At 39.0% G+C, this 27,996-nt stretch overlaps 2 protein-coding genes across 14 annotated transcripts in view; one reads left to right on the plus strand and one right to left on the minus strand.

The window, feature by feature from the left end:
- obsl1b (obscurin like cytoskeletal adaptor 1b) overlaps positions 1–6,582 on the plus strand; it is a 71,574-nt gene extending 64,992 nt beyond the window's left edge. For 12 of the 13 annotated variants that reach the window (XM_021578716.2, XM_021578719.2, XM_036958563.1 and 9 more), the window contains 3 exons: positions 2,576–2,842; positions 3,722–3,991; positions 5,296–6,582. In XM_021578716.2, coding sequence (XP_021434391.2) covers positions 2,576–2,842; positions 3,722–3,991; positions 5,296–5,306 — 548 coding nt within the window. In that variant the 3' untranslated portion in view covers positions 5,307–6,582. Of the gene's footprint in view, positions 1–772; positions 1,079–2,575; positions 2,843–3,721; positions 3,992–5,295 lie in introns of those variants that run through there. The other variant, XM_036958564.1, reaches the window with a different exon arrangement.
- A 1,494-nt stretch (positions 6,583–8,076) lies between these two features.
- LOC110501282 overlaps positions 8,077–27,996 on the minus strand; it is a 47,389-nt gene continuing 27,469 nt past the window's right edge. Inside the window, exons 3-6 of the mRNA XM_021578726.2 lie at positions 24,914–24,970; positions 23,786–23,878; positions 23,141–23,326; positions 8,077–10,551 (exon numbers count right to left, since the gene is read on the minus strand). Coding sequence (XP_021434401.2) covers positions 10,423–10,551; positions 23,141–23,326; positions 23,786–23,878; positions 24,914–24,970 — 465 coding nt within the window. The 3' untranslated portion in view covers positions 8,077–10,422. The remainder of the gene's footprint in view (positions 10,552–23,140; positions 23,327–23,785; positions 23,879–24,913; positions 24,971–27,996) is intronic.

A 27,996-nucleotide genomic window follows, 5' to 3' on the forward strand; every position in this document is an offset into this window, starting at 1 on the left:
TTGATTCCCGTCGACACCTATACGTAAAATGTATGCACTCACAACTAAGTTGCTTTGGATAAAAGTGTCTGCTAAATGGCATATTATATATATGTATTATAAGCTGGATGGTTCGAGCCCTGAATTCTGATTGGCCGACAGCCGTGGTATATCAGACCGTATTCCGCGGGTATGACAAAACATTTATTTTTACTGCTCTAATTGGGTTGGTAACCATTTTATAATAGCAGTAAGGCACCTCTGGGCTTTGTGGTTTAGGGCCAATATACCATGGCTAAGGCCTGTATCTAGGCACTCTGCGTTGCATTGTACATAAGAACAGCCCTTAGCCGTGGTATATTGACCATATACCACACCCTCTCGGGCCTTATTGCTTAATTGTACCAGTCAAAAGTTTGGCACACCTACTCATTCAAGGTTTAATATATATATACAGTGCCTTGCGAAAGTATTCGGCCCCCTTGAACTTTGCGACCTTTTGCCACATTTCAGGCTTCAAACATAAAGATATAAAACTGTATTTTTTTGTGAAGAATCAACAACAAGTGGGACACAATCATGAAGTGGAACGACATTTATTGGATATTTCAAACTTTTTTAACAAATCAAAAACTGAAAAATTGGGCGTGCAAAATGATTCAGCCCCCTTAAGTTAATACTTTGTAGCGCCACCTTTTGCTGCGATTACAGCTGTAAGTCGCTTGGGGTATGTCTCTATCAGTTTTGCACATCGAGAGACTGACATTTTTTCCCATTCCTCCTTGCAAAACAGCTCGAGCTCAGTGAGGTTGGATGGAGAGCATTTGTGAACAGCAGTTTTCAGTTGAGTTCAGTTCAGTTTTCAGTATATATATATTATTGTAGTAACAAAATAATATTTTGGGGGAAAATGGCATATGGGGGCGGATATAGAAAATCTATGTCAATATCAGATGCTTTGTTCCCAATAGGATAGACCTACTGTACCAGTGAAAAGTTTGGACACACCTACTCATTCAAGTTTAAAATATATATATTTAATATTTTCTACATTGTAGAATAACAGTGAAGACATCAAAACTATGAAATAACACATATGGAATCATACAGTAACCAAAGAAGTGTTAAACAAATCAAAATATATTTATATTTGAGATTCTTCAAAGTAGCCCCCCTTTGCTTTACACACTCTTGGCATTTTGTCATGAGGCAGTCACAAGGAATGCATTTCAATTAACAGGTGTAGCTTGTTAAAAGTTCATTTGTGGAAGTTCTTTCCTTCTTGATGCGTTTGAGCCAATCAGTTGTGTTGTGACAAGGTAGGGGTGGTATACAGAAGATATCCCTATTTGGTAAAAGACCAAGTCCATATTATGACAAGAAGAGCTCCAATAAACATAAGAGAAATGACAGTCCATCATTACTATAAGACATGAAGGTCAGTCAATCTGGAACATTTCAAGAACTTTGGAAGTTTCTTCAAGTCGCAAAACCATCAAGCGTGATGATGGCTCCCGTGAGGACCGCCACAGGACAGGAAGACCCAGAGTTACCTCTGCTGCAGAGGATAAGTTCATTAGAGTTAGCAGCCTCAGAAATTGCACCTAAATAAATGCTTCACAGAGTTCAAGTAACAGACACATCTCAACATCAACTGTTCAGAGGAGACTGCGTAAATCAGGCCTTCATGGTCGAATTGCTGCAAAGAAACCACTACTAAAAGACACCAATAAGAAGAGGACTTGCTTGGGCCAAGAAACACGAGCAATTGAAATTAGACTGGTGGAAATCTGTCCATTGGTCTGAGACTTTTGGTTCCAACCGCTGTGTCTTTGTGAGACGCAGAGTAGGTGAACAGATGATCTCCGCATGTGTGGATCCCACCGTGAAGCATGGAGGAGGTGTGATGGTGTGGGGGGTCTTTGCTGGTGACACTGTCTGTGATTTATTTATCAAGGCACACTTAACCAGCATGGCTACCACAGCATTCTGCAGCGATACACCATCCCACCTGGTTTGCGCTTAGTGGGACTATCATTTGTTTTCAACTGGACAACGACCCAACACACCTCCAGGCTGTGTAAGGCCTATTTGACCAAGAAGGAGAGCGATGGAGTGCTGCATCCGATGACCTGGCCTCCAATCCCCCAACCTCAACCCAATTGAGATTGTTTGTAATGAGTTGGACCACAGTGAAGGAAAAGCAGCCAACAAGTGCTCAGCATATGCAGGAACTCCGTCAAGACTGTTGGAAAAGCATTCCAGGTGAAGCTGGTTGAGAGAATGCCAAGAGTGTGCAAAGCTGTCATCAAGGCAAAGGGGGGCTACTTCAAAGAATCTCAAATAGAAAATATATTTTGAATTTTTTGTTAATACATGTGTTTTTTTACAATTATTCTGCAATATTAAAAATAGTAAAAATAAAGAAAATCCCTTGAATGAGTAGGTGTGTCCAAACTTTTGACTGGTACTGTAGGTAAATATAAAATTATTGATATTGGTGCCTGCCACTTGGCCAAATCAATTATTGTCAGGTCTCAGAACACACCTTGCGACACATTCAGAAATGAAGCAAATTTGTATTTTATCCTTGCAGAGCTTCCATTGAACATAACGAACCCTCTCCAGGACAAGGTAGCTCTTGAGAGGAGTCGTGCGATCATGGACTGCTCAGTATCCAACCCTCGGTGCAGTATCCGCTGGTACAAAGGCAGCAATGTCATCCTGCCCTCAGAGCGCTTTGAGATCTGCAGTGAGGGCTGCTATCGCAAGCTGGTCATTCAACAGGTGGCACTGGACGATGAGGGAACTTACAGTGTGCAGGTTGGAGAGCACACATGCTCTGCGAAACTGACTGTAGAAGGTAAGATAATCTATTAAAGTGTCAGTTCACCCCACAATCAAAGTTTGTCAGATGTTTGACATGAACATTTGCCTTTGGCCAAAATGAGGCCACGTCCCACTCCATTTATTGTGTTGATACAGCCACAGTATTTGTCTCAAATTCAAATGAATAGAAATTGTATTCAGTAATACAGCAAGATCAGTAATATAAGTTAAGTTTTGCATCCCCCTAATTGTTAGGATTTGGGGAGAGTAGGCTGATCTTAGATCTGTCTAAGGGCAACTTCTACCAGGAGCGTAGAACGATCGGTATCCTGAATATCAGCTCCATCTACTGGGAACATGGCAGTAAGACATTCCTATTCATTACACACTGCAGCTCACTCAGTTCAGTATTTGAATGGATTATAGGTCAACTCTAGTTCTGTGCAATTATAATGCAGTTACTGAAGTACTATGTAACAACATTGCATCAACATGTTGTTCCTAGTGTACTTTGTGTTACTCAGGTATGAAAGTAAAGTGCTATAAATTCAATTCAACCATTGTTCCATGCCCCTTATCTGCAATTAACTTGTACAGGTGAGTCATTTGATTCTTATTTAATTCATCATATAATGAATAGAGTGTATTGTATAATCATATTTAACGGTATACTTAGCAAGGTGACATTCTCAAACACAACGGGGTAAACTCATACAACATGGACAACAGACTTCAAAACAGCCATTATTGGGGAAGGTGCAAATTGTGAAAGGCCAACACTGGCAGTAGTTGTACATCTGAATTTTGGTGACAATGTGGTCTTATGTTGTTTTGTAATTGATTATGATGGCATCTTGTTGAGTGTACTTTTAAGTGTTCCCTCAATGTATTTATCTTTCTCTGGTCAACACAGCCCAGTCTCTCCTGATGGTGAGGGAACTGAAGAGCGTGGAGGTGGTTGCCCCGGATGAGGCCTGCTTCGAGTGTGAGGTCTCGGTCCCCGTCCTCAAAGCCCCCGTGTGGAGCCTGAAGGGGGAGGCCCTGCAGCAGGGGCCCAAAGTCAGCCTAGAGAAGATGGGCATGGTCCACCGCCTCACCCTCCGACAGACCTCTGTTGACATGAACGGCTTGGTGGAGTTCACATCGGGAAAAGCCAAGAGCAGCGCCGAGCTCCACGTCAAGAGTAGGCAAACCCTTTAACTTTTACATGTGATTTGGCACAACAGCGGCACATGGCGAGAGAAGTGTGACATACTGTAAGCTATGTTTGGTGTTTATGTGCAGTTCTCCATTGGCATTGACATCTAGGTCAGACAAGACGGAATGTATTTCCCGGTAGACGTCTGAGGCTATATTTACAGGCTGACAGTAATAAAATACTTTTAATTTTATAATATGGTCTAAAATTGAATAAGTATTATGTTCCTTCATCACATAAAATGTGGTCAGTTTGCCGTAAGTGTAACCGATTGTACATACAGACCCCCCTTTATACCTAAAATATAAATATTTTAATTCAAGCTAATTTCTCCTACCGTATCACTTGAGCCATTATGCGAGACTTAAGATTCCAGGCTACTTATAGCGTTCTTTACTGTAGTATTTATGCAGTTGCAACATTTATACTATATTTTGGATTGTTGTTTTTCAGGAGACCGAAGATCGGCTCTTATCTTAGGATTTGGCTCATGGTGGCTACTTGAGGATTACTGGATGTCCCCAATTCAATTGAACCTGCATTGCAGTATTTATGCAGCTGCATTAAAATTGACAGTTTGTCCCTACTCAATCAAAACCATTGTGTTATTATTGTATTTCAGGATAAAATAAAACAAAAACAATTGTCATGCCAAAGAGATAAGGTGTGCTTTCAAAACTATGCACAACTCTAGATTTCTCTCATAGTTGTATTATAATTATATTTATTCTGCTATTTTGAGTTAAGATATCACCCCAAACAGCCCCAATTTAGATTACTTGAGAAAATATTTTGGATAGCATTTATACTTTCTGAACTTATACAATATTTATACTGAACAAAATATAAATGCGACATGGATATTGTTGGTCCAATGTTTCATGAGCTGAAGTAAAAGATCCCAGAAATGTTACATAGGCACAAAATACTTATTTCTCTAAAATGCACAAATCTGTTTACATCCCTGTTAGATAGCAATTTGTTTTTGCCAAGGTAATTCATCCACATGACAGGTGTGGAATATCAAGAAATGAATTAAACATCATGATCGTTACACAGGGGGGATAACTCTTGAACCGTTTAAGCTAAAGACAAACTTTCACGTGTTCAGGCTAACTTCAAATCCCTTAAAAAACTTGTATCAACTATAACTATAGACATTTGTGTGAATTAGCATATTCTTGTCTTATTGGGGAAACCTGTTTACCATTTCGCTTGAATAGAACATACTGTACATATAGGATTGACAGTTCTGAGTATTTGTGTATTTTTTTTCTACTCTTCAACAGGTGATCCTTGACAGACGCAGTATCGTCGTGATGCAGAGAATGAGATGGATCGATATTTTATTCGCCAATTTATTTGTGTTCATATTTGTCATGTGAAATTGGAATGTATGGAATAGAATTGTAAGATATATTCCTGTCTTTAAAAAGGGGGTGAATATTGTGTCAAAATTAACAATGAGTTATTGAAATATTTTGTATAATTATTTCCCAATGCAGATACCCCTATTCACTTGAAACAATGTCCTCTAAAGAGGCTCTTGGTAAATATCAACCAACATAAGTACAGAGTTGACTAAATTGTCTCTCTGAATACGAGCAAGTAATTCATCCATAAAATGACATGTAATATAGACATTTTATGTAATATAAAAATGTGTTCTAAAGTCAATCGTAAAATACAGTTGGAGAATTCAATTGATTACAGGCGTGGGACCGAATCCTAACTTGAGATCCATGTTTGAGTGGCATTTGCTTGCAAATCTCACATAGATATGCATGCATGCTTTATGCAAAAGTCTGAGTTGTGCACTGGCATCCTATGTCAGAATTTGGGCCATAATGGTTACTTAAAGCAAGTATTGAGAAACTGTAAGTTGTTTAGAAGTGACGAATCCTAACGAGCTACCAACTTTTTCACATAAATCTCCCTTTGACATCAATGCATTTATCTAGAACTTTGAGATACACATTTTTCTCATGTTAGGATTCAGTCCTAAGTCTAAAAAAATGTTCTTAAAAGGTTCCATTAGTTCTATTTACTTTAAGTGTCCATTTAGTCAGTCAGTCAAGCTGTTTGAGGAACAGCGCTGTTCTCGCTCTCAAATTTCTTTATCATCATTACTTATAATTGCATAATTTCATTTGTATTTTTTCATCACGTGTCCACTGTATAGACATCGTTTTTTTACATTTTGAAGTTGTTTTGTGGAGGCAGAATTTCAAGCTACTATGAAGAATGGGTTCTGTCAAGTAGTATTGGGCTTGTAATATAAATACATTGGGCCAAAATTGGTTAATTTAGAAAGGTAGTTAATATTGATCATTTTATTAGATTATATTCAAGTTTAAATGCAGAGTTACCTGAATAATATATATTGTATTGAATAATTAATGAATATGGTTTTCATATGAAGTGAAGTCAGTTCCATATTCTTTTTTCTTTTCAATTTAATTTGTTTCCAACACCCCCCGCGATGTATTGAATTGCTCCATTAGTGTATGCAGGAATAATTGTAATGGGATATTACCTGTTTCAATAAATCATGCTTTATTATGGTAAAGTACAAATCGTTTTCTACTTCTTTCTATTCTTAAAATTGACGAGCAGCTCTTACTCATTCAAACACTTGATTTAGCCCACGTTTCTTTACTCTGATGTCAACACTTGTTGCATGCAGTGAAACAAAACAGCAAATTATTATAGTAATTGAAAGATTGAAAGAGGTCTATCTTGTCAAATGAATCCTGCATTTTACTTTTAAGGTAACGCAGACTCGCATGCACAGACAAGTAGTCACGTGTAAGCAAGCACGGCAGGAAGTGTCATAAAGTAAATTAGGATCTTTACAAGGCATGTAATACAAGGAGCTATGAAAAGGCTCCCCACTCAACTGACTGTACAGGTTGAATGACTACTACATTAGACTTGCAATATGATATCACATATCAAAAAGGTCAAGTACAAGTACTTGTTAAAAACCAAATGTCACACATACATCTCCAGCATATGGATTACAAACCATTTCTCCACCTGGACAGCGTACTACAATTATTCCAAGTTTGCACATATTATTTTGCCCATATCAGTTAATCTACAATATAAAACACGACATCTTTAACATAAGTAAAACAAACTATTAAAACAACTGGCTAAATACTGAAAGCTGTCCAAATCTTCTCACCACATCCACATTGGCACTTGTAGTTCTAACCATCAGATATTAGGGCTGAAAGACCCATCAGCATGTGGTCATTGGACTACTCTCCACTCTCCGGTCACACAGGTATGCCATTGCCTATCCATATACAGGGATGTGTATTCTGGGATGTGGAATTATGAATGTTGCAGATAGAAATACAATGAATAGAGCTGATAATATACAGTGCATTCAGAAAGTATTCAGACCCCTTGACTTTTTCCACATTTTGTTATGTTACAGCCTTCTAAAAATAGATTTAAATAGTTTTTTTTAGCCTCATCAATCTACACACAAATACCCCATTATGACAAAGCAAAATCAGGTTTTTAGAAATATTAGCTCATTTATAAAAAAATGTAAAACTGAAATATTAAATTCACATTAGTATTCAGACTCTTTACTCAGTAGTTTGTTGAAGCATCTTTGGCAGCAATTACAGCCTTGAGTCTTCTTGGGTATGACGCTACAAACGTGGTACACCTGTATTTGGGGAGTTTCTCCCATTCTTCTCTGTAGATCCTCTCAAGTTCTGTCAGGGTTGATGGGGAGCATTGCTGCACAGCTATTTTCAGGTCAGTCCAGAGATGTTCGATCGGGTTCAAGTGCGGGCTCTGGCTGGGTCACTCAAGGACATTCAGAGACTTGTCCTGAAGCCACACCTTTGTTGTCTTGGCTTTGTGCCTAGGGTCTTTGTCCTGTTGGAAGGTGAACCTTCGCCCCAGTCTGAGGTCTTGTGCGCTCTGGAGCAGGTTTTCATCAAGGATCTGTATTTTGCTCCGTTCATCTTTCCCTCGATCCTGACTAGTCTCCCAGTCCCTGCTGCTGAAAAACATCCCCACAGCATGATGCTGACACCACCATGCTTTACCGTAGAGATGGTGCCAGGTTTCCTCCTTCCCCAGATCTGTCTTGGAGCTCTACGGACAATTCCTTCGACCTCATGGCTTGGTTTTTGCTTTAACATGCACCGTCAACTGTGGGTCCTTATATAGACGACAGGTATGTATGTGCCTTTCCAAATCATGTTAAATCAATTAAATTTACCACAGCTGTACTCCAAGTTGTAGAAACATCTCAAGGGTGATTAATGGAAATAGGAAATAGCTTAATTTTGAGTCTCATAGCAGAGGGTCTGAAAACGTAAGGTATCTGTTTTTTATTCTTAATACATTTGCAAAAATTACGAATAAAACAGTTTTCACTTTGTCATTGTGGGGTAGTGTGTGTAGATTGATGAGGAAAAATAATTATTTTCACTAGTTGCAACAGTCACAAAGTAGAAATAGGCTATATATCGTACAAATCTATGAAAACTAACAATAGCTTTTTTGGTCATGTAAAGTTAGGGTTAGGCTTTTGGTTAGCAATTTGGTTGGGGTTTGGTTTAGGGTTATGATTAAAAACATTATACATTTTAGAAATAGGTGGGTTAATTACTTTGTGGCTGTGGTAACTAGTGAAGACCAAGGCAATTCGAGCCTCACTTGATAATGTACAGTACTCATTTAAAGTAACTGCCCAGTGTTTCCAGATTTCTATGAAATATGACCTATAATTACTTACAATATAAGTGAAATAGTATTCCTTCCAAAAATGTTTTAATTCAGTATGTTAAAAAGCAGCTTTTCTGTGTTGGAATGGTATGGGCGTACCCCACCAACAGAATGGTATGGGCGTACCCCACCAACAGAATGGTATGGGCGTACCCCACCAACAGAATGGTATGGGCGCACCCCACCAACAGAATGGTATGGGCGTACCCCACCAACGGAATGGTATGGGCGCACCCCACCAACAGAATGGTATGGGCGTACCCCACCAACAGAATGGTATGGGCGTACCCCACCAACAGAATGGTATGGGCGTACCCCACCAACAGAATGGTATGGGCGTACCCCACCAACAGAATGGTGTGGGCGTATATCGTCATTCAAAATATTAATGCAAGTAGACCGCTGACTGGCCAGCTCATCCTCCTCAAGACCGCTGATTGCTCTGCTCACCCTCCTCTGGGAGATTATATTATGTTCTATGAGGAAATCGCAAGCATTATTTAAACGGTCTGTTTGAGACATACATTTGAGGTGGGAATTTTTCTTTTCTCCAATTTATGCTTTGGCCACAAATACGAGTAGAAGACAAGCCAACAGCATTCATTTGGATATGAGTTAACAGAATATTAACTTTTAAAAGTGAAATTCTCTGGGCAGTTACTTTAAGTGAATGAATGGCAAATCATGAATAAGGCATTCTCTGTGTGTAATACATTTCAAACGGGCATAAACACTTCACTGATATAATGGCTAAATATGTCATCATAATGTGTCACATCATATGTCACATCTGATGTGATTCCAGTTTTTATTCAACTTGATTAATGATGAAAAGAGCATAACTAGATACAATGAATTGCTGTTACAGTTAATATCAAATGCTGACTATTTCACTAAGGTGAACATTATTGCTGTATCTTTTTCAAATCTGATCTTAAATCAGCTGACATGGAATAAAAATACAAACACATACATACACGTGCATGTGACAGCTTTTCCAATGTTCAAAATACGATGATTTGCTGTGTTGCTACATAGTGCATCCTTGTTGATAATCGTACATCCTTGACACAATCACAAGTGTGCATGTTGTAGTGAATAATTTACTCAAATAGTATTGAAGGTTGAAAACACTCGATATACAGTAACGTTCGGGTAAGGAAAAATGGTTCAACTCAAAAATAATATACTTGCGGTACATTAGGACATTTTTGGAAACAGTCTAGAAACGACTGGGTTGAGTTATCTTGATCTCAAGATAAACACCCTCAGTATTTCATATCGTATTCACCAATTGCTTTGCAAAATTACTTTATTGCCTGCTTAAATGATCACCGTCCCACGAAAAAGGGCTTTGTTCAACCTTCTCTTCAGGAGGAAAAGTTGTAACCATGAGGGGATTACTGCATCAAAATTGAAAAAAATGACTTATAACACTCTTTTCGATGTTTGTCATGAAGTAGTTCCTCCCAGTTCTGTCTCTGTGCCAAACTGAGTGGCCTCCATGACGTTGTGTGTGAATGGAATTCGCTGGGTGACAACGACCGAGAGACACTAGCTGGTCCTTCTAGTGGGAAGAAACTTGAAGCTTGTTAACCACCTGCCTCCTCCATGGCCCCCGTGGTGAAAAGTTGCAGCCGGTGTTTGATTACACACTAGCTTGCAGTCCTCTGCTGCTTGAGCGTATCGTAGACATCGTCCACTTTGCTTAGTCTCTCGAAGAACGGGATGAGATCTAGTAGCTCTGTGTCAGCCATGTCGTCAAACCAGGATGCTACAGGGACCTGTGTGTGTGAAGAGGAGAAGTCATAAACAAAGTCAGGTTTAGACACAAATCTATGTGAACCAGTGATTTAGTTATATCGAATACTAGTAATGGTAAATGCGGATATGAAAGTAAATCATAAATTGAACAGTTGACCTATTCATAAGAATGTAAAAATCCATATTATTATGAATAGGTCATATATTGAAAATACATTTTTATTGACGTTAGATAATCCACGAAAGCACTACATCCCCACCAGAAAGTATGGGTCGAGAGGGTGCATGATGTTCGGTACATTTACACCCATCTCCCATTTCTCCATTGGAGCAAATTATTTACCTATATAAGCACCAAAATGACATAACTATGGAAGCCACAGACATTATTTTGGTGCAGAGAAAAGATAAGTTATATCACACATGCTGTTCTGAAAAAATATACAGGAACAAATCTGTCTAAAACAAAACACAATGAGTGAAAGGGATAGTTGACGAATGCTTTCAATTCTGCATGATTATAGCAGGTTTACGAACAAATTTGTTGTATTAGCTATGCTGACAATGACGTTACTTTAGCAAATATGGTGACAACGATGTAGGCTGTGTATACAGCTGATATGTTGTGCATTGAAGTCAACAAGCGAAGGGAAGAGGTGAGAGGAGGAGAGCGCATAGATGCAAGAAGGAATATAACGTGGCTGCTATGAAACTGTGTTTATGCGTGATCAGTGGTGTAATCATTACGCCGATTCTGTTGGAAAATATTTCTTAAATGGAAGCAAACAGAACAAAACGGGGATAAACATACATGAATTTGTCCTATAGAAACAGGCAAGAGTGTGCAAGACAATATTGAATGTCACTGTCTGTCACCTCAATTTTGTCTTTCAACCTGTGTGCACCTATGTTGTAAACTTTCATTCATAGGCTAGGTTGTAGCAATCTCATGGTGGGTATACGGAAATTAGAGTAGCCTGAACCTCTCTCTGTTACATTGAACTGGGTGAATGGAATATGAATCAGAGTCATCGAATATGCTGTAATAGAAATAAGGCCATGCTCATAAAAATGTTGTCCTCCCTCATCTTAAATGACACTGATCGCCACTGCATTTAGTTATGGTAATGAAATTTAACAGAACATACAATTCCTGTAATAAAGCAGGGAAAACAGAATTCTAAACAGCACACCTGATGGGAGCGGTACCATATGTGACAGATGAAAATCTCTATTAGAAACTTATAAAAAGGGGGAATCTAAAGATGCTACAACGAGGACGGGTTGCTAATATGACTAGGATTGTGCCTTTAGCTTCCGGACAATGAAAGAAAGTATGAACCAATAGAACAGGAGAGAAATGACATAGCGGTGGGTCCAATAGGCTAGGGAACTAAATTGAAATAAATTTGCCAAAATTATATAATTACTCCTGTCTGTAAAGTAATACAGAAATTCATTCAAAATACTTCCCCAGAAAGCATCGCTTAGCCATAAAGGAATCAAGGATATTTAGCTTCTTTACAGTGTCTTCAGAAAGTACTCACACCCCTTGAATTTTTACATATTTAGTTGTGTCTGAAATTAAAATATATTATTACATTTAGATTGTTTGTCACTAAGCTACACACAACACCCCATAATGACAAAGTGGAATTATGTTTTTCATATTTTTTACAAATGAATAAAAACTGAAAAGCTGAAATGTCTACAGTCAATAAGTGTTCAACCCATTTGTTATGGCAAGCCTAAGTAAGTTCAGAAGTAAAACTGCTTTAACAAGTCACATAAGTTGCAGGGATAGTGTCTTTGTCTTTCATTATGATTCAACCATGCTGTTACTGCAAAATAAATATTTGCTCATAATGACTTTCTGATACTGATTAAATCGCTTACCTGCTGATTGGTGAAGTAATTTAATGTTGAGGTTCAGAAGTTTATATTGCTGGTTGGAAGAGTGGAACGGAAGGAAACAAAATAATGTTTCTGTTCAGAACGAAACGAAACAATTGAAAATCATTTTGGTTCCAACCCCTGGTAAAAATGTTAAAAGCAGACATTGAATATCCCTTTTAGCATGGTGAAGTTATAAATTACACCTTGGATGGTGTATCAATATACCCAGTCACCACAAAGATACAGGCATCCTTCCTAACTCAGTTGCCAGAGAGGAAGGAAACCGCTCAGGGATTTCACCATGAGACCGATGGTGACTTTAAAACAGTTACAGAGTTTAATGGCTGTGATAGGAGAAAACTGAGGATTGGTCAGCAATATTGTAATTACTACACAATATTAACCTAATTGCCAGAGTGAAAAGAAGGAAGCCTGTACAGAATAAAAATATTACAAAACATGTCTCCTGTTTGCACTAAAGAAATACTGCAAAAAATGTGTCAAAGCAATTAACTATTTGTCCTGAATACAAAGAGTTACATGCTGACCAGACCGGATATGTTACGTGCGCGAGCGTATCAACGAGCTTCTGTGATGCCAAGGGCTAAAATAGAACTCATTCCTATTTCTGACGCAGATTGTGCTGCGGCCTCTCCCATCTCCTCATTGGTTTATAGAAGCAGGTACCCACGTGCCATCTCCTCATTGGTTATCCCCACGTGGGTCATTGAAAGACGAACTGTTTTGCCGGTAGTCGTGGTAATACAATGAAAGTTTAGATGGATCACTATATAAGTTAAATGATGAAAAAGCCTGGAAGGAGAAGAGAAACGAGTCGGTTGGCCGTTTTATGTGTGGATTAATTGTCGGAGTAGAGGTCGATGTGCATTTCAGGTAAAATAACTCAATGTTTTTATCCCGGGACAAACTAGCTAGCAACAGCAAGCTAGCTAAAATCGGGCAAATTAACGTTAGCTAGCAAGTGCAAGTTAACTAGCTAAATTGCCATACATGTTTAATGATTTTCGACCTGTCCCCAAATTAATGTCATTGGTTCAGAGTTTGTTTTGATATTTTAACCTGCGTGACGTGATCGCGTTTAGTGTGGGGGGGCAAAATACATTTATGCACGATAGCGCACGATGGCGCATGCGCGCAGCAGGTTTGGGTTCCGTATTATGTTTGAGTACCACTCTCCATTACTGAGTACCACTCTTCATATTGTCAAGAATAGTGCTGGCTGCATCAAATTACGGATATGCTTGTAATCGTTAAGGACAGGGGAGTTTTTCAGGATTTAAAAAAATACAGAATGGAGCTAAGGACAGGCAAAATCCTAGAGGAAAACACGGTTCAGTCTGCTTTTCACCAGACACTGGGAGATGATTTATCCTTTCAACAGGACAATAATCTAAAAGACAAAGCCAAATCTACGCTGGAGTTGCTTACCAAGAAGGCAGTGATGTCAAGTTAAAGTTTTGATGTAAATATACTTGAAAATCTATGGAAAGACCTGAAAATAGTTGTCTAGCAATGATCAACAACAAATTTAAACAGACATTTAAGATATTTAAGATATTTTGGCATTGCCCTCGCATTAGTTGAATATTTAACTCAGATTTATAATGACTGACCAGGTGACAATGCTTTTGAAAAACTAAAACGTTATTATTGAAATTAAACGGTTCCATGAAAATGTGCATATGAAAATCATAACTGTCATGCAGATCGGTAGAAATGGTAGGATAAATTGTAAACTTCCCCAAACTGGAAACACATGCGCTGCTTTTGAAGAATGTATAAAATAATTGCCTCCACTTTTCCATAGTAGGATTTTGTCTATAGGCTACTATGAATCAAGGGAAAGCATGCCTCATAATATGAAGTAAAACATGCAGGTTTCAAAGAATTAAGTATGTTTTCAAAATGTATACTGACTCCAGCTCACATGTTGACACGCGGATAGCCTGTTGCCTGCACTTAAATTGTGAATGGGAGGCACACATCAATTACCAGTTGAGAAAAACATATATAGTAGCTCTTTTTAAATCGTGCGCCAAAACTGCTAACACATGGTTGCATTTAGAAATGGTTGCACAATGAATGGGCTTATAAATGCACATGCTTTACTCCAGCAGCAACCAGCTAAGGAGCTGCAGGAGAATTCCCACTGTGCAGGTGTGATAGTTGTGCTGGATAAATTAGAAAGAAGACAACAAAATTATGCAAATGAACCTATTGACCGATAAGCATGATGGTCAAATGTATTTTCATCGACTGGTTTTTCCATCAATTAATTTGCAATGAGATTTTTTTTCTCCTGGTCATTTTGGCTTGCAACAGTTTTATTGATTGGCTTTTCATTTTATTTTATTATCGGCCAAAAGCCGGCTAATGGAAACCCTGCTCCTGACATACCAAAGTATGAAATACGTTACTCACTCCCAGGAATGGCTAAATCTTGAAATTCCATTGGTCTCTACCGATTTAGGTAAAACGTCCTTTAGTTTTTACGTGGCACATATATGGAATACATTTCAGTATACTCTAAAATTGGATGCCTTTTGGTAATTTCGGGACATTGTTAAATGACCCGTTTACAGAGGAATGTATGTGTTTTTTATAATAGTATTTCTCCCGCTCCCGTCTTTGATTTTTTTGTAATATTTGTGTCACTAATTCCCTTTAATGTACTTTGTATTGTTATGCTGCATTCTGTGAATCAGGGCAACACTTGCAAAAGAGACATTGGTCTCAATGGGACTTCCATGATTAAAAAAGGTTTAATTATAGACACGACCATAGATAAAATTCACAAATAAACTTTATAGGTGCAACAGTTTTTATAAAATGTATAATTTATAACTCTCACGGGCACATTTCCATCTGCTAAGAAATAAAGATGCTTTCTGACAATGCTAACATATTTTTTAGCTGAAGCTCCGAGTTCCATAACACTGGGTTGGTTGCTCGGCAACAACACAGCTGCTAGCACCATGCTGCAAGTCATAAGATGTGTATGCAAATAAACCTGGGCTAATGTATATCTAGCTAGTTATATGGTGGTATTCAAGCTGAGGTAAATTAATAAATACAAAACAGATATTTTGATTAGCTAGGTTGCTAACGTTAGATAGCTTGTACAAAGTCCAGCAGCTAGCCTCTGTAACACCAATCATCTGAAAGCTAGATAGCTAACAAACAGGCAAATATAGGTATCTAGCCAAATAATATGATTTTGTTTTGATTAGCTAACATATCATACTAAATGGAGTGTCTCAGATTTACTGAGAGAATAATACAACATGCTATGAGATCAGGTTACAGCAGCATACAGTCAAAAGAAAATTAAATGCTAACTTGGTTAACTACTTGATTAAATGAGTCTGTTGTCAACAAATCAACTGTTTTAGACTTTTTATATTTCAACAAAGCAAGATAAATGAACATTACTGGGTAGTATGAAGATTTTCTTGGGGGGGGATGAACACTTACAGACATTTAAATGGTCTGTTGAAGAACAGGATTCAGAGTATAATGGTTAGAGTTCCCACCTGTGGATCAGAACATTGTAGGTTTGCCTCTTGTAGGAGATATTTTGACCATTCTTTCGTTAAATAGTTTTGACAGCACCCTCCCGACACACACACTTATTTAAATGTATTAGGTGGCTCTTAAAAAGAGCCTTTGGGTTCGTGGAGAGGCAAACAAGTGGCACTGAGTGTTATGGTGTGTACTACTGCGTGCATCTTGCTAGAACAAAGGATAGACCAGGGCCTGTACCCACAAAACCTCTCAGAAAAGGTCCTAGGAACCCTGTTAAAACCAGTTTTAAGACAACAACAAAAGTCTCTCAGCTCAGAGTAGGTTTTACGATGATGTTAAGACACTGCTCAGACAAACTTTGAGCCAGGAGTAAAATGAACTCCTAAAAGTTTCTCAGCTGGTAATCACGACAGTTTGAGGTACCTCAAAGGAAAGATAGTGATGACGCTCATTGACCTGTTGCAAATGACGGGGAATAACCAATCACGATGAGGCTTTGCCAGCTGTGAAATGTATAGCATGCTTCAGACCACCACGGTGAATTTGACTGTACAGTACATCAAATGTTGTAATGGTAAAACGTTTTAAATCATTTTCGCCTGACACAATCACTTTGCCTATTCTTTATTCTTGCTTAAAACTTCTTGGTGACAGGTGGGCAGTATTGAGTAGCTTGGATGAATAAGGTGCCCAGAGTAAACTGCCTGATGATCCCGAAGAAGATTGGGAGAATGTCATATGATCAGATGAAACCAAAATATAACTTTTTGGTAAAAAACACTCGTCATGTTTGGAGGACAAAGAATGCCGAGTTGCATCCAAAGAACACCATACCTACTGTGAAGCATGGGGTGGAAACAGCTTTGGGGCTGTTTTTCTGCAAAGGGACCAGGACGACTGATCCGTGTAAAGGAAAGAATGAATGAGGCCATGTATCGTGAGATTTTGAGTGAAAACCTCCTTCCTTCAGCAAGGGCATTGAAGATGAAACTTGGCTGGGTCTTTCAGCTTGACAATGATCCCAAACACACCGCCTGGGCAACGAAGGAGTGGCTTCGTAATAAGCATTTCAAGGTCCTGGAGTGGCCTAGCCAGTCTCCAGATCTCAACCCCATTGAAAATCTTTGGAGGGAGTTGAAAGTCTGTGTTGCCCAGCAACAGCCTCAAAACATCACTGCTCTAGAGGAGATCTGCATGGAGTAATGGGCCAAAATACCAGCAACAGTGTGTGAAAACCTTGTGAAGACTTACAGAAAACGTTTGACCTCTGTCATTGCCAACAAAGGGTATATAACAAAGTATTGAGATAAACTTTTGTTATTGACCAAATACTTATTTTCCACCATAATTTGCAAATAAATTCATAAAAAATCCAACAATGTGATTTTCTGGATTTTTCTTTCTCAATTTGTCTCATCCTTCTGAGTGGGAAAAGTTGGACAATTGGTGGCTTACTAAATACTTTTTGCCCCACTGTATGTATGTATATATATATATATATATATATATATATATATATATATATATCAGCTGTGACGATGACCGAAGAGAATTCTCTCGGTAGGTAATGCAGACGGCATTTGATAGTGAGGTATTCCAAATCGGGAGAACAAAATGGCTTGAGCTCCTGTACGTTACCACAATCACACCTTGAATAGTTAATCAGGAAACATACACGTATGCCTTTCTTTTTCCTGAAGAGTTCTTTCTTCCTGGCCAAGTGATGTACGGACAAACCCGTACCTCAATCATGAAACATGTCTAAGTGTTGCAATAAATGGGACAGGGATGGAATGATTAAATGCTAGCAATTACTGTCAGATTAGACGGAATATAGATGTACCACATTTAAACATGTGAAAGCAACAGCAACCATTTCAAAAAGAGAACAAAGCACTCTCCACGGGCGAGAGTTTGGAGTGCGCAAGTGGAAAGAAAAGCCTTTGGTGCATCGTCGCCACAGTGATAATTAATTTAATCCCTATTGCTGGTGAGCTTGCAAAGTAAGCAGTTAAAATGATTGATCGCCACATAATTCCTCCCTCCCTACAATTTGACTTTGTGCTGCACGCAATTGTATAGCTGTATAGCTGTACAGCAAATCAGCAATCTGTTCAGTTGATTGGCAGTTTGATGGTCCATTCAGAGGGTTGAGTGTTGGTTTCGCTAGCCAATCTGTTGTACGTTTTTTGAAGGGACGATGCTGCTTGCGTAGAATCTCAATTGCATACTCCTCGTGTCCTCTCACCTTCTCGAAACCCATTGGAGGAGAAAGCCAGAAGTCCCACCCACCCCTAAACAGCTTCCATCACCTAGTGATAAGACTGTTAAATGGCTAACAACCACTGCTCTCCCTCTCCCACAGCCTATCGAGTGACTCCATTACACCACTTTCGATTGATTATTTTTCCATTAGTATTTATCTATTTATCCTGCTACTGGTAACTATTACTCCTGTTTACATGTATATATTACCAATAGTGTAGTACCATAAGTATTTATATATTTGTACTACCAGTCATGTTTTATGTAATAAACCCCCCTCAACCACTCCAGTATCCCTGCACATTTAATAAGGTACTGGCATTGACCTGTATACACAGTACTTGCATTTCCGTGATTTTCGTGATTCTTACCCACCTCATTTGTGGTTTTTATTTTAGTTAAATGTTTTATTATCCTACTACACTGACTCTGACGCTCTTCGGATGTGGCAGGACTTGCGTGATCACACTCTCCATAGCCAATGTGAGAAACTGTCTTTAAAACAGGTCAACATTCACAAGGTCACGGGGCCAGACGGATTACCAAGACATTTTCAACCTCTCCCTGACCGGGTCTGTAATGCCTACATGTTTCAAGCAGACCACCATAGTCCCTGTGCCCAAGAACACCAAGGTAACCTGCCTAAATGACTACTGTCACAGCACTCACATCGGTAAACATGAAATGCTTTTTTGAAAGGCTGGTCATAGCTCACATCACCACCATCATCATGGAAACCCCAGACCCACTCCAATTCGCATACCGGCCCAACAGATTCACAGATAATGCAATCTCAATCGCACTCCACACTGCCCTTTCCCACCTGGACAAAAACAACACCGAATGCTGTTCATTGACTACAGCTCAGCGTTCAACACCATAGTGCCCACAAAGCTCATCACTAAGCTAAGGTCCCTGGGACCATACACCTCTCTCTGCAACTGTGTGGCCAAGCACGACTCCAACACCATCAATAAGTTTGCTTATTTGCAATAAGTTTGACGACACAACAGTGTTAGGCCTGATCACCAACAACGATGAGACAGCCTATCAGAGACAGCCTGTCAGAGACCTGGCAGTGTGGTGCCAGGACAACAACCTCTCCCTCAATGTGAACAAGACAAAGGAGATGATCGTGGACTACAGGTAAAGGAGGGCTGAACAGGCCCCCATGAACATCGACCGGGCTGCAGTGGAGCAGGTCGAGAGTTTCAAGTTCCTTTGTGTTCACATCACCAACAAACTATCATGGTCCAAACACACCAAGACAGTCATAGGGCACCACAACACATTTTCCCCATCAGGAGACTGAAAAGATTTGGCACGGGTCCCCAGATCCTCAAAAGGTTCTACAGCCGCACCATCAAGAGCATCCTGACCGGTTGCATCACCACCTAGCATGGCAACTGCTAGGCATCCGACTGTAAGGCTCTAAAGAGGGTAGTGCATACGGCCCAGTACATCACTGAGGCCACGCTTCCTGCCATCCAGAACCTATATACTAGGCGGTGTCAGAGACTCCAAACACCTATGTCATAGACTGTTCTCTCTGCTACCGCACGGCAAGCGGTACTGGAGTGCCAAGTCTAGGTCCAAAAGGCTCCTTAACAGCTTCTACCCCCAAGCCATAAGACTGCTGAACAATTAATCAAATGGCCACCTGGACTCTCTACCGGTACCCCCTGTATATAGCCTCGTTATTGTTATTTTATTTTTTACTTTAGCTTATTTAGTTAGTTGTTTCTTAGAAACATAATTAAAAGCTAGAAACATAATTAAAACTTTCAAATGTGCATATTGATCTGGAATAGTTTGCTTGTACACACATTTTGATACTGTATCTTTTATACTTTTTAAACTATAGTGAACAAAAATATAAACAACATGTAAAGTGTTGGTCCCATTTTTCATGATCTGAAGTGTAAAAGCTCCCAAAAAATGTCCCTATGCACAAAAAGCTTATTTATCTCAAATGTTGTTTTGCATCCCTGTTAGAGAGCATTTGTCCGTTGCCAAGAAGATGATTAAACAGCATAATCATTACACAGGTACACCTTTTGCTGAAGACAAAAAAATGTGAAGTTTTGTCACACAACACAATGCCACAGATGTCTCAAGTTTTGAGTGTGCTTGCAATTGGCATGCTGACTGCAGGACTGTCAAATAGAGCTGTTGCAAGAAAATTCTGAATTATAAGTCATTTTAGAGAATGTCAGTACATCCAACTGTAGTTACTAAACAAAGCCACTGAACCACACACCTACTTAGCAAAACTACTGACCATTACTGACCACAACCACAAAACTACCGACCACAACTGTTGACCACTACTGACCACAGCTACTAAACACAACCACAACTGCTAAACCACAAGTACTGACCACAACCACAAAACCGCTGATCACAACAACATAACTATTGCCCAAAACTAATGAACCACACTCCTACCACAACTACTGAACCACACACGTACTGTACTTACCAAAATGATCAACCACTTCTAACCACAACCACACAACTACTGACCACAACTAATGACCAAAACAACACAACCACCTACCACAACTAATGAACCACAACCACACAACTACTGAGCTACTAACCACTACTGAGAACAACTGACCACACACAAAGGTAAGGTAAGACCACAAAACTACTGAACCACAACTACTACTCTGGAATGCACTAGCTCTGGTCCAACTCTGGTCCTAGGTGTTGCTAGCTAGTGCTGGTTCGCACTATGTCACGTTCTGACCATAGTTCTGTTATTTTATTCTATATTTTAGTATGGTCAGGGTGTGAGTTGGGGTGGGCAGTCTGTTTGTTTTTCTATGTTGGTTTTTGTGTTCGGCCTAGTATGGTTCTCAATCAGAGGCAGGTGTCATTAGTTGTCTCTGATTGAGAATCATACTTAGGTAGCCTGGGTTTCACTTTGGTTTGTGGGTGTTTGTTTCCGTGTGTTTGGGCCACACGGGACTGTTTCGGTTTTCATTTTGTTCACATCGTTTAGTTTTGTATTTCAGTGTTCAGGTCATTTTGAATAAATCATCATGAACACTTATCACGCTGCGCTTTGGTCCGATCCTTCTTCCACCTCTGAATGCCGTTACACACTAACTCTGGTCTGCACTATAAATTATAACTACTTAAATGTGCATAAATTAGCATATAATACCTACCAACAATAATTGTAACTCTTGAACTCATCATGCTAGAAAAAACGAATAAACTTTCACAGGTTCTTGCTATCCTAACTTAACTAAATTCTTTCAAACATATTAACTAATAACTATAAATGTGCATTAATTAGCATAATGTAAATCACGAAAAGTAACTCTTGAACTGTTCAAGCCAAAGCCAACATTCATTTGTTCAGGCTATTCTAACTTTGCCAACTATAACCAGTCTACTATAACTATAACCATTACTAAATGCAGACACTACCACAACTATAACATTTTTCAAAACCATACATACTTAAATATGCTTTGCTTTAAATAGTCAAGTGAAACTTTTAAAACTTTTACCACAACCACAAAAATATTGGTTAAACAAATCCCATCAATTGTACAATACCATCTAGTTTCTATTATTATTTTATCACTGCATTGTCGGGAAAGAGGTCTTAAGGTAAGAATTTCACTGTACTGTTTTACACCTGTTGTATCCTGTGCAAATGGGAAATAAATGTTGCAACTTGAGAGGAGAAGGTAAGGTGTATGCAATTGAGATTTTCCCTCTGCCACAAAATGTACATTTGTAATTTAATAGAAGCTCTAATCCAGAGCGATTTATAGTGGTGAGTGCATACATTTTATACGTTTTTGTACTGGTCCCCTGTGGGAATCGAACCCACAACCCTGGCAATGCAAATGCCATGCTCTACCAAATGGGTGACAAAACGTTGCAAAACCTGGCCAGATAATTTCAAGTCATTAGTCTCAAGTCAAAGTCAGGTCCCAAATCTTGAGGCTCCAAGTCAAAGTCAAGTCTCAAGTTATTTTATTTTATATCAAGTCAAGTCTCAAGCCATCTAATGTGTGACTTGAGTCAGGCTCTAGTTTAAGTCATGTGACTCGAGTCCACAACTCTAGTATCAAGCCATCTAGCTTGCTAATTAAGTAGGTCTACAGTACGTAAATAGATTAGCTATTAGCCACAATCTTGTGATCATTATACTTTTTAACTAGCTGAATTGATTGTGTTGAGATTCCCAATCACTGCCATTTCTGTCCAAAAATATTGAGCAAATTAAACAAACAGTGCATCACCTGAATGGCTGGAGGCAGCCAATTTACTAGCTGTGATTTACAACCTGATAGATATATTTATTAGACTACTTCAACTGTAAGTAAATACATGTTGATTCAACATACAATTGTAAGACATCCAGCTGCAATAGAATTACGAGTTTGCTCAACAAAATTCACACAAATTTACGCAAACTTTTTGTTGTGAGTTTGCTCAACAACGTTTTTGCTGAGTAAACTCACAATCCTGTTGCAGCTGGTTGCCGTACAATTGTATGTTGAATCAACAATTTGTTTTGTATGATTTAGCGCTGAATTAAATTAATCATGCATTGACTGCATCCATATAATGATGCCAACCATGCTGTACTATATGTTATAAGAATTCTGAGTCAAATAGAAACAATTTGTAAAAACTCTTGTAAAGTACATTTGAAGAATAAATCACACATTTTATATTTTGGGACAATACTATGATTATTTGTTTGTTTCATTTCTGTAAAATAGTTAAGAGTGTCAGTTTCTCTTAAACACCGCTGAAATAACAGCAATTTTCTGAGTGAACCTGCAGTGCAGTTTCACATTTATCTGCAGTTGATTGAATAGATGGCTTAGTATAGTATACTGGTAGATAGAAGTATGAATGACATACAGCATTATCAGAGTGGAAGATGTAGGAGGCTGGAGAGTTGTCCACAATGATGACCTTGTTGAGGTCCCTGCCCAGACGACTCAGGTCTTTCACATAGTTTCCTTGGTGGAAAACGCAGGACTCCCGGAAGAGACGGTGTTGGAAGGCACCCCATTTATCCAGCAGGTCGGAGACGGGATCGGCATACTGGCACAACAGGAAAAAACACACAACATTGTCACTGATGGTAGTTCACAGAAAGCGGTGTGTGTGTGATGCATATGTAAATGTAAATGAAGTCCCTGTCTATGAGTAAGATATTAGAATGGCAGGGCTAAGTTTCTAAGAATTGTAAATAAAACATGTCAAACACGTGTCACATTCTTAAAGGGAACGTTCAGTATTTTAGATGCCCCCATCACTTCCATTGATTGTTGGATAGCATGGACTTAAGTTAGCTTACATTTGTAGTGGTTGTTTAAAGAAAACAGAACCATGGATTACAGTTTCTCCTTGCCCGTAGACTACTTTCAGGATGGGGAACCATCTAACATTTAACTTGTTCAATCCCGAATTTCCCTTTAAGCCTAGTAGTTGACTAAAAGTTAGATCCTTTCAACCTTTAATGTAGTTATGTCAATCAGCATTCAGTGAACATTATCTCACCTTGGATAAACTCGCAGTGAACAGAACACACTCAAACAACTCCCCCATTCTTCTGAGATACTCATCCATATGGGGTCGCTTCAACACATACACCTGAAGTAATAGAAACACAAGACATGGGGAAATACTTCCTATTATTTACAAAACGTTGACTGTATTTTTTCTTTGCTCAAGACGTTAATGCTTTAAACTACTTTTTGAATAGAGGAATAATTGTAAATAATTTTTGGAGCAATAGTTGTGCCTACGCCCTCTCATCTGTGACTTTTGGCTGCACCTTGCCTTGCTTGTCCAGGTTTACTGTTATGGGGTGCCAGATGATATTGAGGTTAATGGGTTGGGACATAAAAATGAGACGTTGAAAGAGACTGAAAGAGAGGTTAACACCTCTGACAGCATATCAGACTTCATAAATGCCAGATGACCCTACAATTCCACGTGGAATGGTCAATCAGGTGTAGCCTATTATCTGTATATGGAATGATATGCCTGTCAATATATAACTTTTATTCCAGTTCTGCTCGATTCCTCGAACGAGCATGACGCTATCGGCAATGTTCCTGAACCAAGTCATCCCGAATAGGCTCTCCCTGCTTAAACAAGCCTATCCTAGATTACTTGAAACAGACCCAGGCCTGGGGTATAAAACAGGTGTTATCTTCTGTCTTCTGGCCAAAATTTGCCTTTAAACTAAGCAAAACTGCAGCAGTATCTGCAATCTCCAATGTGATCTCCAATGGGCTGGGCAGATTCTGTTCTAGGGACTGAGATTGATGGGCCCGGTGATTTCTGAGAAGCCAGTCAGTACTTCCTCGTTTCGTCAGCCCACAGAAATAGACACCGGCTGCTGAGACCCATCCACAGAGAAGGCCAAAGCTCTGTCAGGTTACTAGGCTAGTGTACTTGCACTATAGCAACGGTGAGTAAACAGTGGTAGGAAAAAGGTAAAAAGAAAAGAGACCACTTTGAACTAATGGCACACTTTCAAAACTGAGGAGATAGCATGGATAACACAGAAAGTAGATTATATAATTGTATTTGAGGTCAGGGCAACTTTACTGCTTATTCCATTGTGGAGCTATGAAGGAGAGAAGGCTAAGAATTTAAACTCAAAAGAGTCGTGCTTACCTGGTGAACTGTTCCATCGATTTCCACTGGAATTATAAAATCAGCGTTGTTCAATGGCTGTTGAGAGCAAGAACATACGATGTAAGAATCAAGTACGGAACCCATTTACTTAAAGCTGCATTATATCACTTTTTGGGCGTCCTGACCAAATGTACACAGAAATGTGAGTTATAGATCTGTCATTCTCATTGAAAGAAAGTCTAAGAAGTGGTAGGGTAAGTGTACCTATTAAGCCCACCAAAATCTAAATTTAGACATTTCTAACATATACTGCCCTAATTTTGTAAGAAAAGTGAATATAAAATGAAAGATTAATCTCTCGTGAAGTTATGACTTTACTTACAAAATGTTTTAATAGGACAAAAAATATTAGATAAAATATGTGAAAAGTCTGGACTGGGCTTAGCCCATGGGTGTTCCAAATACGGCCATCTCTTAAATAATACATTTTAATTAAGGTCCAAATGTTCAAAACGTACAAACTGACATTTCTTATTTATAATGGGATTATATTAATCTCCCCTAAAGTTATTGAAATAAACAGATCATTGCTATTCATCATGAAAGTAGCACTTATAACAGTGGGGGTCCAATCGTTTCCACACAGATCAATGTGGACTGGGTTTTTGCTCTTGCCAACCAGTACCCACACCTGACTCAACTAATCACAGACTTCAATCAAGACATGATTAGTTGAATCAGGTGTGTTATTGTTTGGTTAGAACACAAACCTGCACCCACACTGGCCCTGTGTGGATAAGAAGCCATGCAACAAAGTCCATAACACACAACCTTCAATTCATTATCTGAAAACTGATTCACATTTGTTGTACTGTTAATCTTGTTAATTCGTTCAATTTGTCTTCCTAAAGCCTATCTGAAAATAATTTAAAATATCCCTCTCTATTGTGTATTATAAAGGTACAGGTGGTAGACTAAAAAACTGAATCACATGGATGAAAGACAACAATATGACAATGCCCCACCCAAAAGTGCATGAGTAGTCACCCAATAGCAGTGGTGAATAGTACTTATTTAAAAACACTTTAAAGTACTAATTAAGTAGTTTTTTGGGGGTATCTGTACTTTATTTTCTATTTTTGACAACGTTTATTTTGACTTCACTACATTCCTAAAGCAGATAATGTACATTTTACTCCATATATTTACCCTGACACCCAAAAGTACTTTTGAATGCTTAGCAGGACAGAAATGGTCCAATTTAAACACTTATCAAGAAAACAACCCTGATCATCCCTACTGTGTCTGATCTGGCGGAATCACTAAACACAAATGCTTCATTTGCAAATTATGTCTGAGTGTTGGAGTGTGCCCCTGGCTATTCGTAAATAAATAAAAAACAAGAAAATTGTGTCTGATTTCCCTAATATAAGGAATTTTAAATTATTAATTATTTTACTTTTGATACTTAAGTGTATTTTAGCAATTACATTTACTTTTGATACATAAGTTAATTTAAAACCAAATAGTTTTAGACTTTTACTCAAATAGTATTTTACTGGGTGACTTTCACTATTACTTGAGTCATTTTCTATAACAAATCTATACTTTTTCTCAAGTATGACATTTGGGTACTGTTTTCCACCACTGCTCAATAGTCCTATTCATGTCCCTCATTTGTTCGCATCTTTGTCCACCACTTGTAGGTCTTCTATCCCTGATATCCTTCAACCCTGATCTTATTCTTCTCTCTCTGCATCAACGACTCCAAACATCTTAGGGAGAGTAACGAGGTTTCTAATTGTTCCTAATAGTTTCCAATCTTGGTAAAGGCACCATGGCTAGATGCATAATATGGATCAAGTAAAATAAAATTGTATTTGTCATGTGGCGAATACAACCTTACCGTGAAATACTTACTTAAAAGCCCTTAACCAACAATCTAGTTTTAAGAAAAATAAGAGCTAAAAAAATATTTACTAAATAAACTAAAGTAAAAAATAAACGAGCAACAATAAAATAACAACAACGAGGCTATAAACAGGGGGTACCGATACCAAGTCATTGTGCGGGGTACAGTTGAAGTAGTTGAAGTAATGGAGGTAATATGGACATGTAGGTAGATGCAAGGTGACTATGCATAGATAATAAACAGCGAATAGCAGCAGTGTAAAAAGAATATCAATACAAATAGAACGGGTAGACATTTGATTAGCTGTAAAAAAAAAAATTTAAAAAAGCTTCTTGGACATAGACATAGTACTCCAGTACCACTTGCCGTGCGGTAGCAGAGAAAACAGTCTATGACTAGGGTGGCTGGAGTCTTAGGCAATTTTTAGGGCCTTCCTCTGATACCGCCTGGTTTAGAGGTCCTGGACGGCAGGAAGCTTGGCCCCATGATGTACTGGGCCGTACACACTACCTTCTGTACCGCCTTGCGGTCATAGGCTGAGCAGTTGCCATAGCAGTCGGTGATACAACCAGTCATGCTCTCGATGGTGCAGCTGTATAACTTTTGGAGGATCTGAGGACCCATGCAAAATCTTTTCAGTCTCCTGAGGGGGAATTGGCATTGTCTGGCCCTCTTCACAACTGTCTTAGTGTGTTTGGACAATGATAGTTTGTCGGTGAGGTGGACACTCTCAATCTGCTCCACTACAGCCCCGTCAATTAGAATGGGGGCGTGCTCGGGCCTCCTTTTCCTGTAGTCCACGATCAACTCCTTTGTCTTGATCACATTGAGGGAGAAGTTGTTATCCTGGCACAACACTGCCAGGTCTCTGACCTCCTCCCTATATGCTGTCTAATCATTGTTAGTGATCAGGCCTACCACCGTTGTGTCGTTGGCAAACGTAATGAGTAGCGCTTGTTGGAGACGTGCTTGGCCACGCAGTCATGGGTGAACAGGGAGTACAGGAGGGGACTAAGCACACATCCCTGAGGGGCCCCAGTGTTGAAGATCAGTGTGGCAAATGTGTTGTTGCCTACCCTTACCACCTGGGGGCAGCCTGTCAGGAAGTCCCGTAAGGAAGAACAGGATCCAGGTGCAGAGGGGGGTGTTTAGTCCTAGGGTCCTAAGCTTAGTGATTAGCTTTGAGGACACTATGGTGTTGAACACTGAG

Source organism: Oncorhynchus mykiss, chromosome 22 (genome assembly GCF_013265735.2).
Source record: "Oncorhynchus mykiss isolate Arlee chromosome 22, USDA_OmykA_1.1, whole genome shotgun sequence".
Taxonomy (NCBI): domain Eukaryota; kingdom Metazoa; phylum Chordata; class Actinopteri; order Salmoniformes; family Salmonidae; genus Oncorhynchus; species Oncorhynchus mykiss.